Source organism: Argiope bruennichi, chromosome 9 (assembly GCF_947563725.1).
Source record: "Argiope bruennichi chromosome 9, qqArgBrue1.1, whole genome shotgun sequence".
Taxonomy (NCBI): Eukaryota; Metazoa; Arthropoda; class Arachnida; order Araneae; family Araneidae; genus Argiope; species Argiope bruennichi.
The window spans coordinates 15979292-16001498 of NC_079159.1; the positions used below are offsets into that span (position 1 = coordinate 15979292).

The 22207-nt window shown below is 31.6% G+C and overlaps 1 protein-coding gene across 1 annotated transcript in view; it reads right to left on the bottom strand.

The window, feature by feature from the left end:
- Nucleotides 1–18801, bottom strand: part of LOC129985320 (uncharacterized) — a 28791-nt gene extending 9990 nt beyond the window's left edge. The window contains exons 1-3 of the mRNA XM_056095305.1: nt 18622–18801; nt 6161–6272; nt 472–611 (exon numbers count right to left, since the gene is read on the bottom strand). Coding sequence (XP_055951280.1) covers nt 472–611; nt 6161–6272; nt 18622–18673 — 304 coding nt within the window. The 5' untranslated portion in view covers nt 18674–18801. The remainder of the gene's footprint in view (nt 1–471; nt 612–6160; nt 6273–18621) is intronic.
- Between the last annotated feature and the right edge of the window lie 3406 nt (nt 18802–22207).

Consider the following 22207-nt stretch of genomic DNA (forward strand, 5'->3'; position numbering starts at 1 on the left):
ATATTTGGTGACTTATCGCCAACAAAAAGTTACAACTTGGCGAGAAAGTCAGCCTTGTATTCGATTCTCCTATCTGGCCAAAGGTTGAGGTCTTAAGAAGTTATCGCTCGAAGAACAGAAAGAAAATGAGAATGGACGCGAAACAGCGAAGGGATGTATCGAAAGTTATATTATATATTTTAATTTTCAATTTTTCCAGCTAACAAGAAGGTTTAGCAGCTAGAACAATGTTTAGACTCCGAACAAAAAAAGATCGTTTTCTAAATATCAACGAATGCGTAATCCGATAACAACGTGACTGTTTCAAACCGGTTTAAACTGGTTAATACTTAAATTAAGACAAACAATGACTTAAAAAATAATAATGTTCTCACAAAATAACATAAAATTTGAGATAGAAAAAAAATTGTAATCTGTTAACTTTATATAATACGCATCAAGAAATCTTGAACTTTATGAAATTATACTCACTCGGATAGAATGAAGAAGAATCTGTATGACATATTTCATGAAGTAAATCTATCGCATTTTCTATAGCAAGAGGCCAACCACAGAAATCTTCCGTCTTGAATTCATTCCTTCTAATGCAATTTCTGTACGCAAAAAGTTTACTGAAAGGCAAATTTAAAGTTAGCAATAGTATGTTTAATTTTTATTTCAATTTATAGAAAAAGTGTAAGGAAACGAATCATTTCAGACGGAAGAAGGCATAAAATAAACAAAAAAATATTAGCTTACGATAAATAATTTTGGGTAAAAATGCTTATTGTAGAACATTCATACGTTTAGTGTCAGTAGTAGATCGTTAAAGTGAGTTAAAAATAAAATAAACTCATTGCTTTCGTTAATTTTTTGAATACTTAATCATCACACACTTGAGTACGCCACCTTTAAGAGTGTCATAATATCGTGCTTCAATGATTTCATTCAATAAATCAAAGTAAAATATATATATATACTTTAGTAAATATTAAGTTATCATGCGAGAACATTTTTTTTTAAGTCACTTGGTTTAAACATGGATGATACGACAGGAAAACGCCATGTTTCTCTCACATTGACTCCTATTTCGCAATCACCAACATTTAGAAAAGTGACTGTTTTTGATAATATCAAAAGCAATCAAGTTTTAATTTTTTTTTCGAGGAAAAAACAGATTTTTTTTAAAAAAACGATTGTTTAACACGTGACTATAAAATTCCACATGTATCGATATTTAGAAAAGAATGACTTTTTCCCCTTTCATCTCAAAATTGTTTGAACTCCAAAACTTTATATCGAGGTCAGATTTAGCGAAAATCCGGTTTAAACCGGTTTGGAATGATGTGATTATTGTGTTGTGCAATCGTCAACTTTAAGAAACGATGCTTCTTTTTCCTTTTTTTTTTTTTTTTTTTTTTTTTTCCTATCTCAAAATCACTTCCTTTCCTTTTTTTGCCATCTAGAAAAATTGAAAATTAAAAATATAACTTTCGATAGCTCTCCTCGCTCTTTCGCGTTCATTCCTATTTTCTTCACTGTACTTCTTCAGGCGAAGCTTCTGACTACGCTGCCCTTTACTGGCCAGACAGGAGAATCGGGCACATGGTGAACATTCGTGCCAAGTTACTTTTGTTGACGATAAGTCACCAAATGTGACAAGCTTCTTTATCATTTTGTAATAACTTTAAAAGCGAAAATCTCATGCCTTAAAAATCAATAAATCGCCACTTTTCTGCCCGAGCATTTTATGGCTTCAAAAATCTCAAATCAAAACAATATCTTCCACAAGATAAAAAGTGTTAGTTCGTATCTCTTCAATCCTCCATGCTTCTCATCATGGTAAACTAGTCAGTGTGGTGTCTCTGAAACTTTTGTACATACCTTTCAAAAATGCTGTTACCATTCATCTTGCCGATGCATAAAATTCTGAACTAAGAGCAAGATCTTGAACAACAGAAGTACTCAGATTTTTTTTACACAAGTATGTGCTTCGAAAGAAAATAAAGAATCCTAATATTTGTGTATTATTAACCGCATGACATCGGCGAAAATTAATTCGAAACATCTGATAAACACCCCGTCTTTCACGATTAATCACAGATATACAGAAGTGCAATGGATATGAAATATATATTTTGAGTGCTTTTTTTGACCAATTAAAAGTAAATTTTGGCACAATAATATGAAGGTAATCACAAGAACTATGGCCTAATTCCATGTGTTTAAGGCATTTCGTTTATGAGTTACGACATTTAAACGCATTTAAAATTCAAATAGACATACTGTTACCCCCCCCCCCCCGTTTTCGGATTCCTTTCAAAATTCGGTACGCATCAGTACTCTAAATGCTAAATCTGTATAGAAATTTTGAATCATTTTCCTCTTTTTTTTAGCATGTTAACTTATATTCGGACAGCTGGACAGACAGCTTTCTTTGAATGAATTTTATTCAAAATGTGATAAAAGCCTAACATTTACGGTAAATTCCACATCCCAAATTTTACTAGCACAGCTCAAAGATATTTTGAATTATCTTTTTCATAGGCAGATATAATTCCAATTTATATTTCTTCGCATTCAGGAGTGTCTAAAACTATGATTTTCTAAAATTGCATTATCCAAATTTGTTGACGATTGCAATACTTTCTCTTTGCATGTATCACATTGGAAGAACTGAAAATCGTATGTGCAAAGAATAATAAATCATTTTTCTTCAATCATTTCAGAACCTAATCTCGTAATTTTTGCACTAATTTTAAATTTAAAATAAACTTTCTGGGAATTTAATTTTATCCCCATTCAATTTTTTTTTCAAATAATAATTTTATACAATTTTTCATAGATATTCTAAGGTTATTTTTTCATAATTTGATTTACCGGGCTTATGATTCGAATGCATTTCTATGAAATAAATATGTCCTTTGTGCTCACTTTATCGTTGTTACATATATTAGAAAGGGGAATTTTAAAAATAAAGTTAGACGAATCACCTAAAGTATTATCATTCTACGAAGGGTTTTCTTTGCATTAAAATTATTCGAATGTCTCTCGATTGACAAAAACATGCACTTAGAAAAATGCCTGTAAAAATGAAATTGCTTTTCGAAGAAAAAATATATTGGTTCAATCAAATGATAAAGTGAAATTTAAAAAAAAATTAAAACTATATGCTGGTGGAAATGAAATAAACTTGTTAAATAACTACATTTTTTTATTCTTGTCGTATAGATAAACAGTATATAGTCTGTCAAAGATAACACTAGCTAATCGCAACTCGAGACTTTATTCAAGGAACTAAATCTTACATCTGTTTGTATCCACAAGACGAAATAACTGGAATCTTCAAGATTTAGTCCAATCAATAACAAAACAATTTTTAAGGCAACTTCGTTGTAGTCAGATACGAACTTGCGAACAGTCGCTTTCAGTCCATAGCATTCTATCAATGAGCCATTCAGTCTGCATCATTCGTTGTAGTCAGATACGAACTTGCGAACTGTCGCTTTCAGTTCATAGCATTCTATCAATGAGCCATTCAGTCTGCATCATTCGTTGTAGTCAGATACGAACTTGCGAACAGTCGCTTTCAGTCCATAGCATTCTATCAATGAGCCATTCAGTCTGCATTATTCGTTGTAGTCAGATACGAACTTGCAAACTGTCGCTTTCAGTTCATTGCATTCTATCAATGAGCCATTCAGTCTGCATCATTCGTTGTAGTCAGATACGAACTTGCGAACTGTCGCTTTCAGTCCATAGCATTCTATCAATGAGCCATTCAGTCTGCATCAAGTTAAAACAAGTTTCGTTACAATATTTGTTATAGCATTTAGTAGCTGGCAAAATTCACTTTAATTTTCTATCAAGAAAGAGAAAAATTGCAAATGATTCATCAGCTACCGAATTTCATTTCATTTCTGTATTATATGAACGTTCCAATTTGAAGCAATTCTAAGTCTATCGTTGGATAGACATAATAATTTTGAACTTCGATCAGATGACGAGGACGTCACTTCAACAGTGGCCTACGCTCTCCAAAATGAGAAGGGACGGCATTTGAAGAATTTGGTCCAGTCCTTTTTAAACACTGGTTCTGCAGGATCGGGTTTTGAACCTGGAACACTCCGATCATTACTCTGAAGCCATCGTTGTCAATGCTTGATTCATTTTACCTTTATCCAAATAAAACTTTTAACAATTTGAGTTGGTTTGTTTTTGACAGAAGAAGTTACAGTTGTTGCTGCAATGGTAGTAGTAACGTGTTCAAATTTATTAATTCAAAGAAATTAGAAAAAATAAATTTTTACCTGATAGCGAAGACTAAATGACTTACGCCATGTAACCATTTACTCACATAAGCTTACTATAAATGTCCAGACTGCCTTTAATTGGATATTTCGAGCTAGAGGTTCGAGCCTCTGTTTATTGGCAAAAAACAGACATCGGAAAAGGTTTGGAAAAAATGAAAAAGACTGCTTTAGATAGAAAACATTTATAAATGATCGCTATTTTACACTGGAAGTTCATAAATTGAAACAGGAATTGGGAGTTCAAAAGATTATAGTCATATTGTGCTACTAACTAAATTCTAGTGTCATAAGATGTTTGTAAGATGAAGGACTTCCCAAAATTTACAGCTATCAGCTGTCAAATGATTTTCTAATAGAGTGTTGCCAATATTTTATTGCTCGAAATGGTAGCAAATTCAAATCTTAATTTAATTTTTGGACACCTTTTAGTACAGCGCAGCCTTAAGAATGCGAGAAAGTTGAATGGGGAATATTTCAAATAGATGCTTTCATTTCTGATGTGTTATAGTATATATGTATTGAATAAATTCCTCCTGATGTTATTTTAATATATTGGTGGAAATTTTTCACCGTCAATCAATGTGTATGTTATCTTTGCAGCTAGTATTGTTCACACAGTTAAAGTATTTAAAAATATTGTTACGAAATTTCTGGGGTTCGTTTGGATAGTGGGAGTTGTATGGTGTAAAGAACGCACAATCAACAGGCGGCAGTAGAAAATAAAACAACGGCGTTTATTTACACGAAGGCACACAGGACAGCACAAAGACGACAACTATATACAGCACACAATTATCTTCAGCCGAGACGTGCAGCATACAACAGTATACACAGCAGCTCTACTCCGTCACTGCTCCGCTAGTCCCTGGAAGACGATTTCTTCACCGCTTCCGACTCCTCTTCGACTCCACTGGTCTTGACTCGTTCTTCCCCGTCGATCCCGACGACTCTACTCTGTCGCTTCCGACTACTCTACCATTACTGGGACACGATTCCAATTCACCACTGGTTCACCACTCGACTCACCACTCCTCTGCTCTGCCGCTTCCGACTTCTTCTCAATTCACCGCTCCGGTTCACGACTGCCCGGCAGCTGCGGCTGCTTCCTTTTATAGGTCTCAGGAGGCGAGGCTAGACGTCTCTCAACCAATCAGGAACGTTCGAGGCGTATCTCCGTTCCTACTCGACGGATCGGGAAAATTCGATGTTTCGGGTATAATCTATTTTGGCGCCAAAGTCGCCAAATTCGTTGCCAAGTTGCCAAATGTTCGCCAAGTTTGTCGTCAAGCTCTCGGTCCTCCTATGGAACCAGCTATGCTGGGAAGCCGCATCACAGGTTCGTAACAATATGATTATATCAACAGTAATACTTGAAGTTTATGAGCATCTGCAGCTTATTAAAACACGATATTGAAGGATATTATCAATAAGTTAGTCAATATCGTGATATCGTAATGACATTATTCGAGACTTTAGTGCTAAGTATATTCAAAACTCATACGATTAAAACTCATTCAAAATACATACGATTAAAACTGAAAGATCTGATCGCCGCGACAGTATAGGTTAGAGCTGGATTAGAGTAATAATGCCAATCAACGACTACGGTACAAATCCTTTCGTAGAAGATATATCCCGTCCTCGCTAGAGGCCTCTATTCCCCATTTTTGAAGTATCTCTCGGTGAAACATTGCGATTAACCCCTTCACTGCCATTTACGAGACATCTCTTAAGAAGCTACGGTAAAATTAAGCGTTTTTAAATTTCGCTGGCATTGAATGCGTTAAAGGGAAGCAGTCCAAAAATAAGAAATCATTAAACAGTATACACTCACAAGTGTTCGAGTATAACTAATTAGTTTTACTTACTTGCAAAATTCTACGAGCTGTGTTCTGTTTACCGGAATTAATTCGTAACTTATTTTCAAATTGCATGTATTAAGTGGAGTATTTTCACAATGAAATTCTTCCGAAAAACGTCCTAATGTGAAAAAAAATATTCATTAATATTTTGAAAATTACAAAACAGATCATTCATTAAAAATTATCAGTTCTTCATACAATTCCATTATTAATCCAACAGAATAATTCCTCTCAAATATTTAGTGTATTCGCACATCATGGGACATGATGCATTCAGATTCATAACTTTTCAAAAAGATTCAAATTAGTTTCATTCTTAACTTTTTCTACTGTGGAATGTAAATTAAAATTTGATACTACTATGCATAGTTTTATTTTCTTAGCTAATTATGTGCTTTTATAAATATCTAGCTCTGGAATATTGGTACTTCTTAATTTCAGTTAAATCAACTACGAATTCAATCTTTATCTCTTAAATTACAATTGGTGTTCAAATGAAAAGGCACGAAACCCTACTATGGGTATAAATAAAATCATAATTCAGTTATACACCATCAGATTGAGTACAACGATCCCATTGATTAACGAGCCGAAGGATTCCTTGTTCTCAGAATTCCTGTGAACGTGACGAGACCCAATCCTTCACAGTGTCCTTGAGTTTGCCATCCAAATTGAAGCGCTTCAATTTCAGATGTTTTTTTCAAGGGACTAAACAAATGAAAATCGCAGGGTGACAAGTCCTGGTTGTAGGGCGGATGATTGAGCTTCTTCCACTTGAACTTGGCCAGGTTATCACGGAGCTAAACTACACCCTCTGTGAACAGCCCCAGTCTTTTGTTCTTGACGGACCTGCGTAGTCTTCGGAGTGTCTCACCGTACACATTGGAGTTGATGGCTCTTCTGTTGGAGTTGATGACTTATTCAAAAAGAATTGGATCTTGCATGGCGTTCTTTATAAGAGCTTATGCTCTCCAATCGCATCTCCAAATGTTTCGCTACGTTCTCCCATAGCGGTATAGGCAAATATATTACGGTTATGTTGTTTCGTATCTTTTCATTGGAACACCCATTATAGATGAAATTTGACACATGGTATTTTTACCAATTAATATTAAATGTTGAGCCAAGTCCGTTGAAAGAAAGTCTGTCTATCCTTCTGTTCGAATATAAGGTAACATGATGACTATAAAACGAAGAGCCCCCAATGGATGAAATTCGGTTCACTGGCATAACATCTATTGTGTTGACATCTATCAAAATTGAATCAAGTTCAACATGGGGTTGACTGTCTGTTGGTTTGTACCTTCAGAATCACGTGAAAGCGATTTCTCAAAAATGCAATAACACAAATATACCAAATACGGAATGTGATTTTGTACTTACGATTGGATTTCCGAGGTAAATTTTTGTTCCTAATGGTTGGGGAAAATTAGATTTTCCGCATGTCAGAGATTAATCACCAAAAAACTCGCCACGGATCGGTCGAAAGATTCAATAAAAAATGGTAAATTTACACAAAGGTTAAATTTCTGTTACTCTTGTTATGCCAATGCCATGTAATATGTTTAGTGATAACACTTTTATTAGAAAATATGCGAGGAAATTTTGAGGAGACTATTCGGCTTGCCGTGTACATAAACATTTACAATACAATCTAGTCTCATGACATCATAGAATAATGCTTAAAAGTTTCTGGTTTTATTTTGCACGTTGTCATTCCACTATTATTCGGTCCACTATTATTTTTCAGGTAAAATAAGCAAATAATAAATAAAATATATATCAGTTTTATTCTTTAGCTTTTAAAAGGGGAAAAAACAAAGGAGTTAAATTATTTAATGAAGCAATGAATGTGATTTGAATTCCACTGCAAAAAGGAAATATGGGTAAAAGTGTAATTTGGTGTGCCTCTTGCTGTACCAGGGATAAAGATGTCGGACAAAATTAACACTTCTGCAAAACAGTTTCGATCACCACTTTCTGCATTAAAATTATAATCTTTACTCATAAATATTGTTTTATCTGAGATTTTTTTTATCTTTGGGATCTTATCTTAACACACTTGAAATAAAGAAGTTTTTCAAACCGGCTGTGCCGTTTTTTTGGGTAGAGAGTAAAATTTAGAGCAAGTGATGCCTTCGGCAGCTGAAGCAGGCACCGGGTAGAATTTTTTTAAATTTAAAATAAGGTATCCTACAGCTTCGCCAGCACCGGGAACGGAATCCTCGTAGTTTCGATAGCTCATTGTACTTAAGGACTCTGTGGATAACAGGAACAGTACATAATCAAAAGAAGAAAGAACGGAGGAAGAAGCAATTAACCCATTCTCCATTCAAAATTTATTAAAAAAACTTTATATAACATTATATATATATATATATATATATATATATATATATATATATACACACACATATTATATATGTACACACACACACACGTTATAAACTCTTAATTTAAACCAAATTAATTTTCAAAATTTTATCTTCAGTTAGCTCAAAGTAAAATAATCTCTTATTTCGTGATCCAATTCCACTTTTGGTTTAATTAATTCTTTTGTAAAAATAATGCGCCATCAGTACTACGTATCAAACGAAAGCGATACTTTCGTTGCCCTTGTCAGGGTCAAAACGTGTATTGAATTGGCCCGTGGCCGAAAATCCCATGTTATATAAGGCTAGTGATCATTTGTTTCGGCCCTTTTTGCCTTCTTTCTTATTTCTGTTTTCGTGCCACCTGCGTCTGCTTGTAAATAAATTGCTTTCCCGGAATGGATATTAAAGAGAATTAAAAATACAAAGTATCTTCTCTGCTTCAAACCTGCCTTCTGTTGCAAACAAAATAATGTTCCATTTCATTTAGCCGACAGGATTCGACACACACACACTCACTCACTCATTCCAGTCAACCGTTATCCATTGTGCAGTTTCAAAATATTTCCTGCCATCCCATTCACCACACATCCGTTCTTGAACAATTAGCGACATAACGACTTATCAAGGGGACTGTCAAATCAGAAAAAGAATTACGAAAAGTGCAAGGAATTCCATTGCATACTATTTCTCAAATTAATCATTCAGGTGATTTCTAAAACGCATACCGAACAGTTAAGTATTGCAAAAGAATACATATTTTCTGTTCGCATTCACATTAAAAATAACATTGCAATGTCTTATTCATGTACAACTCAACCATTGCAAAAAAAAGTAAACAAAACAGTATTAGGGTTGCTATAAGTGTTATCGTCGATTAAAAATGGATGTATTAGAAGAAAATACGGATGACGTTATGTAGTTATTCAGGCTTTATTTTGTGCAACCGCTTTCAACGGGTTACAGCATTCGAATGTACAAGATCACATTTGTTGTAGGTGGCGCTCTTGCATGCCATGACGTAACATTCCGCCCGGCGTTGAAATATGCAAGATTTCAAAACACTTTTAATTATACAATTAGCTTACATTTTCTAAAACCAAATAAACTATTCAGATGAAATATTTACAAGTGAACATCAAAATTGCAAAATATATATTAAATTTATATTAATTAAACTTATATATTAAACATGATATAAATACAATTATTATGTACATACAATATATACAACTATCTTAATTTTCAAAGATATCCCTTATTGGTAAGAGACAAATTTTTGAAATAGGGCGTGTAAAAATACCTGTGTTAGTTTTTGATTTAACAACTCTTACTCTGCCTTCATTTCCATAAATTATCTCTAAAATTCTACCCATTGCCCATTTGCAAGGAGGCAAATCATTTTCCTTTAACAATACTAAACATCCGACCTTAACATTATTTTTTTTGAATTGCCACTTATTTCTTTGCTGTAAGTGGTTCAAATAGTCAATTTTCCAGCGTTTCCAAATTGTTTGAACACATTTGGTAGTATATTGCCAGCGCGACAACCTATTGTCAGAAATGTCTACAATTTCCGGTTCAGGTATTGAAGTTATTGGGCGTCCAATGATAAAGTGTCCAGGAGTTAAAACTTCATATTCATTAATATTATCTGATAATGGGATTAAGGGACGTGAGTTAAGTATACCTTCAATCTGAATTACTATTGTTTCAAATTCTTCAATAGTTATTTTACTGTTAGCTAAAGTTCTATAAAGATGGTGTTTAAATGATTTTACTCCTGCTTCCCATAAGCCTCCGAAATTGGGAGAAGGGGGAATAAATTTCCATTGGATTGATTCTGCGGATAGGTAATTGGCTAAAGTCTCATTAGTCTGACAAACTAGTTTTTTTAAGCGATTTAATTCTGAAGCTGCACCCTTGAAATTAGATGCATTATCCGACATCAATGTTGCAATGCGGCCTCTACGGGCGCAGAGTCTCTTGAAAGATGCAATGAAAGCTTCAGTCGTCAAATCTGTTACCGTTTCTAGGTGAATAGCTTTAGTTGACAAACATACAAAAATCGCTACATAAACCTTTGAATATATTCCCTTTCTTTGGTTTTTAAACTTTATTTGAAAAGGACCACAAAAATCTACACCAGAATTTAAAAATGGAGAACTAGGAGTTACTCTTTCTGAAGGTAAATTTCCCATTAACTGGTCTAACACCCTAGGCCTTTGCCTAAAACATCTAATACAATCATGGACAATTTTTCTTGCAATACCTTTACCATTTAAGGGCCAGTATTGTAGTCTAATTTGATGTAAAAAACCTTGTGCACCAATATGTAGACATTTTTTATGTACATGCTCAAAAAGTAACTTAGTGAATGTATGTTTACTGGGTAAAATTATTTGATGTTTAGATTCAAATGGCAAGTCAGAATTTTTAAGTCTACCGCCAACTCTAAGTAATCCTTTTTCATCTAGGAATGGATCTAAAGATCTTAACTTACTTGTTTTAGAAATATTTTTACCTTTATTTAGTGCATCTATTTCTGATTTAAATTCACTCAACTGAGCTACACTAGCTAAATATTCAGTACTTTTTTGCAGCTCCTCAGTAGTTAAATATTTACTTATCTTATTACGAGACTCCTTAGCTTTAGTGTTGTTAATAAACCTGAAAATAAAGCTAACTATTCTAATTAGTTTTATGAAATTATTTGTATGATTAAAGAGTTCATCATAAAAATTTGAATTAGAGTCATTAATGTTTAGAGTCACAACACATTTTAGTTCATCAGCAAAGGCAAAATCCTGCATGGATTGATTGTCTACTGGTTCATCAGTAAGTTCATCTGGACCAGCAAACCACATTTTATTTCTTATGAGTTCATCTGCACTGCATCCTTTAGAAATAATGTCAGCAGGATTGTTTTTGCTACTTACATGCTTCCAATGACAATCTGATGTGAGGGTTTGGATCTCCGCAACCCTATTGCTGACGAATGTTTTTAGCTTATAGGGCGCAGTCTCGATCCACGCCAAAACAATAGTAGAGTCTGTCCACAATGAGATAACATCAATGGGCAATTGCAGAATTGGAACTATCTTTTTCACTAATCTAGATAACAGCAACGCAGCACACAGTTCAAGTCGGGGAATGGTAAGTGACTTTAATGGAGCCACTCTGGATTTGCTGCATACTAGACTAGTTTTAAACTGTCCAGATTGGGTGAAGCACTTTAAATAGACAACAGCAGCATAGGCACGTTCTGATGCATCAGAAAATCCATGAATCTCAATGCGAATTGCATCAGGAAGTAGAATAAACCTTTGAATTCTGAAGTTGTTTACTTCCGAGAGTTTTATGTAGAACCTTTTCCATTCTGTCATTGCATCAGATGGTAATTTTTCATTCCAGTCCAATTTTATCTTCCAAGGTCCTTGGATAAATATTTTTGCCTTTGTAATGAGAGGGCCTAAAAGTCCAAGTGGATCATAAAGACTCGCTATTTCTGACAGCACTTCCCTTTTTGAAAAAGAGTCCTTAGGCTTGATCTTTACCTTATATGTAAAGCAATCTTCTTTTGGATCCCAAAACATACCTAATGTTTTTACAGAACTAACACCTTGTTCTTTCGAAAATGAATAGGATGTGGTAGACAGGTTTTGTAATAAATTAGAGTTATTAGCGACCCATTTGTGAAGCTCAAATCCAGCTCTTCCGAGGAGTTCAGAAATCTGGGTTTGAAGATTTTTAGTATCTTCTAGCGTTGCATCACCTGACAGAATGTCATCCATGTAGAAATCAGAACAAATCACATCTGCAGCCTTAGGAAAGTCCTTTTTTTCCTCATCTGCTAAAGCTCTTAAGGTCCTGGTAGCCAAAAATGGCGCAGAAACTGTTCCATAGGTTACTGTAGACAGTTCGTAAATCTTCACTGGACCATCTACACTTGATTTCCAGACAATACGCTGTAAGTCTCTTTGAGTGGGATCGATCAGTATTTGTCTGTACATTTTTTTAATATCTGCACTAAATGCATATCTGTGCTTTCTGAATCTACTTACTATGGAAAAAAGATCTTGCTGAATAATACCTCCATTTAGTAAAATGGAATTCAGAGAATATCCACTTGTTGTTTTTGCACTTGCATCAAAAACCACTCTTAAGGGAGTTGACGTTTTCTCAGGTTTATATATCGCATGGTGGGGAATGTAATAGTTCACATTGCTATCAGCTTCAATTTTAATCTCCTCCATGTGTTCTAAACTCTCATATTCTCGCATAAATTCCTTATATAAGATTTCCATAGTATTATTTTTGTTTAATTTATTCCAGATACCATTTAGGCGCTTGATTGCATTTCCTTTGGAATTTCCTAGTAATGATTCGGCATTTTCCTTTATGGGTAACTGAACTATAAATCTTCCCGTTTTATCTCTTTTATAGGTTTTAACAAAATGCTCCTCACAGTAAATTTCTTCTTCACTCTTTGTTATTTCTTTAACATTATCCGGCAATGATTCCAATTCAAAAAATTGTTTAACTGCCTCATCTAAATTTGGTTCACTTACGAGATAACAATTGGCTTTTTGAGGTAACTGGGGAAGAATGCCTGTAACTAAATAACCAAACTTTGTATTTTGTAATATTACATCTCCATTTTGCAGACGAAGTTGCTCAGGTTTTAAAATCTCAAAAAATAGCTCACTTCCTAATAGTATATCAATTTGACCTGGTGTGTGGAAATTGAAATCAGCTAGTTCAATTGAACAGGGAATATTTAATGCAGATATATTTAATTTCGATACAGGAATCTCATCGGTTATTTTATTAAGAATAGAGCATTTCACCATGTGTGAAAATGAATAATCTCGATTTGATACTTCAATGTTAGCAGCGTGTTTAATAAACTGCGTAATTCCATTTATACCAGTTATACCTTGTTTTATTGATTTTAGATTGATTCCCAATTTTCTAGCTACATCTTCTCGAAGAATACATAAAGTCGAAGCATTTTCTAAGAGCCCTCTTAACTGAACTCTCCGACCATCTGCAGTTTTCACATAAATAAGAAGAGTGTTTAATATAACTGATTTATTCCCTTCTATCGCCTGTTTAGTCTCTCTCGGATTCAACGTCAAAGCAGATACTTCGGTTAGTACGTTTAGTTTCGGTTTCGTTTCTGCATCTGTTTGGCTTTCGCTAGCCCGTGCCCTTGGATCTGAAGTGGTAGCTTGATTTTCAGCTGACTCATCATGTATGAGTGAGTTATGCCTTTTACCGCAACTTGGAATGTTGCAAGAATATTTTGATTTGCAGATCCCCGGGTGAGGTTTAAGACAGTTAATGCATAATTTGTTATTCCTAACAAAGTTCTTTCTGTCATCGATAGACATATTTTTAAAAGTAACGCATCTAAATAGTGCGTGATAGTTTTTGCATAAAATACAAGCTTTAGCATTGGAATTTTTATTATTAACTATAAGTGTTTTCGCTCTTTTAAATATGCTCGTATTTTGTGGACGTTCGTATTTACTAGGAATACGGTTAATACTTTCTAACAAAGAACTTCGCTTTTCTAGAAATTTCATCAAATTTTCAAATGTAGGAATTTCTGCCGTATTTAGAGAAAGCTCGAATTGCTTCCTTGTCTCTTTATCTACTTTCTGTAGAATGATGTTTACAAGCATTAAATCAGATAGCTTATTTTGTTCGAATGTAAGAACCTTTAACGCTCTGATGTTTTTATTAACGCAGTCTATTAAGGCACACAGTTCTTTAGCAGATTCGCTACGAATTTTCTCAAAATTTATTATTTCTAATATATGAGAGTCTATCAATTGACGTTGATTTTCATAACGATCTGATAATGCTTTAAAGAGTGATTGAAAGTTATCACTAGACGATTCTAATAATTTAGCTTCTCCTCTTAAGCATGCACGGAGATAATACAGCTTTTGAGAATCATTTAATTGCTCATTGTTGCTAATTAAATTAACAAATAAATTTTTAAAATTTGCAAAATCAGCTATTTTTCCAGAAAATTCTGGTAATGGAATTTCCGGTAGTCGGATTTTAGTTACTGCATTATCCTTTGAAACAGGGTTAATTTTAAATTCATCTTTAATTGAATTTAATAGCAATTTCAGACCTACCTCTGTTTCTTCAATCCGTATATTTATTTGATCAATATCTTCTAGGATGGTTTCTATATCTTCCGACGTTTCAATACCGCAATATTGTTCGGATATCTTGTCCAACTGTGCTTGCAATTGTCCAAGTTTCCTTAATTTCACTTCTAATTCCATTGCGTTAATGTCCTTGGAAGCTGACTTTTCGGCATTAAAACTTTCGATTCTTTTCAAAGTAGTTTTTATCGAGCCTTTCAGTTTATTTAGTTTCTTTTCTGAAACCGCTTCTCGGTCATCGCTTTTTTCAACTTTTTTATCCATGGTATTTGTTCCGGCTCGCTTTTGACCAATGTTATCGTCGATTAAAAATGGATGTATTAGAAGAAAATACGGATGACGTTATGTAGTTATTCAGGCTTTATTTTGTGCAACCGCTTTCAACGGGTTACAGCATTCGAATGTACAAGATCACATTTGTTGTAGGTGGCGCTCTTGCATGCCATGACGTAACAATAAGATCGTTTAAGCTATAGAGTCGTTTAGTTGGGTTACCATATTGGCGATACACTTGGGAGTACACTAAACTACACTTCAACCAAAATATGTTGTCGAAGAAAAATCAAAAAATATATTAAAAAATCATTGAAATTCTGAAAAACATTACATAACGTTGAAGTGTTATCAAAGACAATTAAATACTCATACAAAAGAAAGTTTTATGTAATAATATCGTTGGAAGCTCAGAGGCAAAATATCAAAGTCAAAGCTATATTTAAAATCTAAAAATGCCTTTCAAATAAGTGCATATGTTCATTTTCCGAAATACATTTGTTCTTTAGTGATTCTAGCTCGAAACTCAAACATATACTTTTATTATAAGTATAAACTGTACGTGTATGCACACAAATGCATGCATGTAGTGTATTCGTCTAAGGAACTGCTGCAAAATTCATATTAAAAAATCTTGTTGCTAAATGTATATTGTAAATTTCTTTATATACTTTACAAATTGAAAATATATTTATCAATTTAAACGCAAGTTTTTGTACCTTTAGCTTTAAGAATGTAACGATCATTCGACTTTTTGACTATCATCATACTTTTAAATGTCAATTCATTTGTTTGCCATTATAATTTAAAATAAGAAAATTGATGAAATGCTTATTATTACATCATCTACAATCATATAATTTATATTTTTTCCATCTGGCTCTTAGAAATTTGACATTAGAAAAATATGAATACACGGTCAGTATTGATTATCAACGACAAGAATTTTAAAAAAAAGTATAAAAATAAACTACATAAGGATAATTTTTGATTCAAACACATTAGGGAATCGGAAGGTTTATAATCACAAAATAGAATATTAAAGTTTAGATTATTCACTTATATTATATACAATAAAACTCATTTTAACAAATAAAACATTTACATAATATATATACAATACTTTTTAAATGCTGTTTTAAAAAAGAGAAAAATACGTGGTAATTATTAAGATATGTTTAAAATGAATATTTGTCTTATTTGTTCTATTATATGCGATGAATGTATCCATTTCATTGCAAGCAATTCCACATACCAGTTTTTACCTTCTATAAATTTGTCAAATCAAAATTACCATCATGTTTAGTATTTATGTATAAGGAATAGTGTCCTTGAAAATATAGTGACAAGAAGATAGAATTTGTTGAAAGTTATTAGAAGTTATTATTATTTATCTCTTTTTGAGAATAAACTTAATTTTTTTTGTTTTCTCTTTTAAATCATTTGCATCAATTTTTCACCATCAAAAATAATGCATTGTTCCAAAAGTAGCACATTAATTATAGATTTAATTCAATATTAGAAATCATAATTTATGGAATTAATTTTACCAATTTCAAAATTAAATTATGGAATTATTTTTACCAATTTCAAAATTAAATTATGGAATTATTTTTACCAATTTCAAAATTAAAAATTCAGAGACTATTTAACAAATTCTCTATTTTTAGCTGCATTCTAGTACAAATTCCAAGAACAGGTAAAATGCTTAAAAATGTTTAATAACTTTGTTGCTATAAATTTGTCGAACCCTTCATCTTGGTTTGGTTTGGTTTTGGTTTTGGTTATATTAACGTCCCGTTTGAAGCAACACTAGGGCTATTTTGGGACGGACCTCGTAATTTTGAACCGCGGTCAGATGACGAGGACAACACCTGAGCTGGCACCCCCCTCTCCACACCACACCACACCAGCGGGAGGACGTTTGGTCATGACGGATTTAACGTGCAACAGGCCCCCTTACACGACGGTTCTTCGGTGGAATCGGGTCTCGAACCTGAAACCCTCCAGTTCCAAGGCCGAGACCTTACCACCAGGCCACCGCGGCCCCCCCTTCATCTTGGAGTCATTCATATATCTATGCGGTTACATCCATATTTTGATTCCGATATTTATAAATTTTAATGGAAATATTTATATTCAAATTGATTAATAAAGCATTTGCTTATTTTTTTATATCAATAGGTTTTAATAATTATTACTAATGTTAATTAATGTTCATAATTATTGTAAAAATTATTTTCAATTTTTTAAAAAAATTTAATTGCATTGCTGTCTAATTCAATGGCAGACTTTAAGAAATGAAAGGGTTCTTTAGAAGTTCATGAATACCTAATACATTAGATAGTTTAGCCGTAATTGCTTTAATTTTGTTAAGAATATTTAATGAACTATAAATCATCCCTGGTTCATTGCTCATTTGTAATTAATTGAAAAAGAGAAAATTGATTGTGTCTATATTCTCCTTTTAGATGTACTTTTTTTTAAATACATGAATTGAAATAAATGTCCAAACTAAAATGTGAGATCTTATTAAGAAGTTAATGCTGTTAAAAGTCAAAATGTGTTAAGGTCATCTCATATTTCATTTTGAATTTTTATTTGTTAGAATTTCTAGCCAATCTACATTAAAACACTAATTATTATGACTTCAGTCATTTGTGTCATTAATTAATATTGTCATTATGTGAAAAACTAAGAATTATGTAATAATATTTAATGAGTAAATGCAGCAGAGCAACAGTTTTTGGCTAATATGTTCTAAGCATAAAATTTTACTATAGTATGCAATCTTATACAATATAAGCAATGCCCATTGCCATTTTGCCATTTATACTTATAGTCAAATTTCATCTCATGCATCATCATGCATTTATTAAATAAGCTTTTATCATCATTTATAAAACTATCCAGAACAGGTCCGGTTATTTTCTAAAGATCCAATTATTTAATTTGAATAATTACAATTCCACCAATTTTTTAAGAATATTTTCTAAAAGCATTCATAAAAAACACATTGAACATAACATCTCTTTAAGACCGTACTATATTATATCTTGAAATTCTAAATGTATTTAAATAGAAAAGAGTTAAAATTATTCCTCAATTTTAAAATAAATCATAAATGTAGAAATATTTTTTTTAAGATTTGAAAGTAAATTAGAATTAGAAAGTAATAAATAGATTTCTCAATAGACTTCTTGATTATCCCGCATTAATTTTTAAATTACAATGAAATATTATAATGCATGTGTAAATAGACTTGTGTATTTCATTCTATTATTCTAATCTGTAATAAGTAAAACTACTAAAAAAAATTGAAAAGTAACTAAAATTTAAACATACTGCTATGTTAACTGCATTTTAAATTATTAAGTTAATAAAATACAACTATATTATACATTTCTCCAAAGTATTCCAATAACATTTGAAACTGTCAGTAAAAAAAGAGCATTTAACGAAAATTCTATTTTAAAATTTGATATTTCTACCATAGTAAAGTTTCTAATTGATGCATTATACTTTATATTTAATTTAAATGTTATGCATGGCATTTCAAAAAAGTAATTTCATAATAACTTTTTAAAAAACAATTTGTTTTGTAAAGATTTAAAAAAAAATCTGAAAACTTTACCTGAAATAAAACAGCAAAACACGTATAAAAACAGGAGCCACGTTTTATACATATTGTTATTAAAATCAAATATTTAATCAATCTCGGTCGTCAAAACTTGCTTTGGATAAATGTTATTTCAGAATGTTTTAATTATTTCTTATTCATAGAAGAGGAACTCTTTTAGGCATACATTTCTAATCGAGCAAAAAAATATTCCAACTCGGTTATGAGCTAAAATTATCGAATGATTTCAATGCTGTTCTCACAAAATTAGGATACGATTTTATTAAAATTTAGGATACGATTTTATTAAAATTTAGGATTCGATTTTATGAAATTTTAGGATCTGATTTCACAGTATGAAATTCCGATTTGTATAAGGATCTTGATTACTGTAAATACTAATTCAGTTCAAATAGTTAATAATCAAACAGCTAAATTTATCGAATGTTTTTAATGCTTAGCACATAAAATCAGGATTCGAATCTATGAAATTGCAGGATTCGAATTTTAATTATAAAAATCCGACCTACATAAGGGTCCTAGAATACTTTAAATACTCCATCATAAATCAATAATCATAGGTCTTCAAAACACATCAATACAAGTTCTTTATCATGTGAAAACCTGATAAAAAAACTTGTATTGATTTGTATTGTTTGTTGTTGAAACTTGCTTTGGTTTCTGGTTTTTGAACCCTCAAAATGCAAGGGCAAAAAATTGGCGATTTTTTTGCTTTTGATTCCATATCGAAAAAAAGTTTTGGAGCTCGAACTATTTTAAAATGGAAAGAAAGAAAAAAAAATTAAATATGATTAAAAGAATAATATTCTCACATGATAATTTAAAATCTGCGATAGAAGAATTCAATTTTTATTTCTTTTTCAAAATTGTTTTTATGACTTGGCGTGTTTTAAATTTGTTCTTACATATGCTATTCTTAATTCTATAAATTAAGGAATTCTCATATTTCCATCCCTTGCAAAGAATTTTTGGATTTTCAACAACTCCATACCACAGGAAAGCAACTTAATCAACCTAAGTTTCAGCCCGAGTTTCCAATTCCCAGAACATCAACAAATTCTCCGATTTCTCATCAATTCTAGGATATCTGAAAAATAAGATCGTTTCTTCTATATTCAAATCCACGCTGGAGATTCTTTTTCTTTTTTGCTCCCATATCGAATTCTAAAAAAAGAGAAAAAGTATGGAAGTTCTTTCCTTAAAAGTGGTGTAATTTAAAACGATTTTTTTTTCTAACTTCGGGATCAAATGAAGAAAAGGTTTTTATTTTAGCAAATGCTAGGAAAAAAATTTGTTTCTTTTTGGAGGGGATAACAGAAAATTAGATCGCCTTCATATGGTTCGGAATATTTGTTTTCCACCAAAGTTTTGCCTGAGAATCTAAATATGTTTATGTTTGAAGGAATTTGACAATTCAGAAACGAAAAAGGAGTTTTAAAACTTTTTTTCTAAGACATCAAAATAGAGTACAATGTTCGTTATTTCAGAAAAGATTTTTATTGTTCGACATTTGCAAAATATCTTTGTCTGTATTATTTATCCTTGTTATTATGCTATATTTCAAATAAATAATTGTGATCACCCCGTCATTAAGCTACAATTATAACAAAACCTGAAAACCGATTTAGAAAACGAAATTGATTCCCTTCATCTTTACTGCATTGATTTTTTTTAGGGATGAGGTGCACATATACCTGTGAACCAAGCAGAACTTTTGTGAAGAAAGAAAACATTATAAAATATAGTAAATATTTATACAAATAATAGATAACTAATAACAAAAGTGATTAAGGTCCACTTTTATCTGAATGAGTGTAACCATAATCGAGTAATTGCAGATTAGAGTAATAAGCGACGCGATAAATTTTTTAAAAAAATTGTTCGTATTATGCATTAACCGTGTTTTGAAAATATTTATGTTTTATTTTGTTTATTCATTAATTTTTTTTTCTCATTCAACGCGAGTCGTTTGTTTACATATTGCGCTTTATCTTTCCAAGCTGTTACCTTGCAACTTGAAGAAGATTATGAATTCGCATCACAATTTTCCAAACTATGGAATAAAACTCATACATTGAAAATCATATCATGACCACTCAAACTTCTTCTAAAGACCTACAGTTTGGGAACTTTTGTCTTTTAATGTTATGAATAATTAACTAATATTGATTAATTTTACTTTGAGCTTCAAGGTTATGAGAATATAAATTTTCATACTTGTTGAGAAAGTAAACTTACAATTGGAATGAAGTTTTTTCTAAGTTGTAAGCATGATTATATATTAGTTAACCTTAGTGAGTGCCTTAGTGAGTGGTTGAGTCACTAAGTTAATGGTGCTTCACTTAAATTATTGAATTAGATATGTTTAATTAAATTATTTTTTTTCTTCATAGAAGGAGTTTGACTAATGCCATCGTGTTCCATGAAATAAGAGTGATATTAAAAACCTGATAATTTTATTTCAAATTACACATTACATTTTACGATTATGCAATTTCACTTTCACGTGAACTGTGCGCAAAATATTTCTGCCTTTGCTTTCAACAAAAGTGCAAAATTGAAAAATAAATGCATAAAATCCATGATTAAAATCTAAACAAAAAGCATTTTTTTTAAAGAAACTGTGAAAATTTAAGAAAAAAATAGCATGACAATGAAATGTTCCAGTTTTTTTTTTAATTCTTGGTAATAAAATAATTTTATTATTTTTTTAGAAATTCAATCGTAGAAAACTTACGACCAGACTACTGGAACTTGACAATTTTCGGGCAGTACAACACTGAAACATTTTTTTTTCAAACACGAACGAAAAGCACTCGTTATAATGTAACTTTAATTAAATAAATTAATTGGACTACATTTTGATTAAAAATTTGCACTTTCTGGACTTGCACTCGAAAAATGACTAATTCTATAGTATTTATGATAGTGAATTACAAGTTTAGCATTATAAGAAAAAAAATAATGAAAATGAAAATGCTCTACTTTTTAGGTCACTAATCAAAGCGAATTTTTAAAAAAACATTTTTATTAAATTTATTTCCTCTAAGTTATATTTTTTTATTCAACTTCTAGAAATTATAGAGTAAATAGTAATAGCATTATTAAGGTATTTTTTTAACTTCTTTAACAAACAAATAAAATGCTGTTCTTTTCAGCCATTAATCAGTTTAATTGAGGAAACTAGACGGTTAATGTGTAAAAGGAAGAAGAAAAAATATAATATTTTCTTTTATGCAGTGAGTTCTTATTTTTGATATCGCAATATATATAAACTCACTGAAGCTACATTTCTTGTAAATACGTTTCACATTTCTTAAACAAATGTGCCGAAATTAGCCAAAATTATATACTTACTATTTAAAACAAGAGAATATAGAGAATTTTTACATTTTCAACTTTTAGAAAAGCAAAAATTAATTAAATAATCATTTAATATAAATTTTCCGAAGGTCTTTTTCCCGCAGTAAATTCGGAGTGAATAATTCCATAAAAAATATTTTTATTTTTTCTTTCATTTTTTTTAATTTAACAAATTATTGAATAGATGCAGAAAATGTTAAATAGGAAAATTTATTCG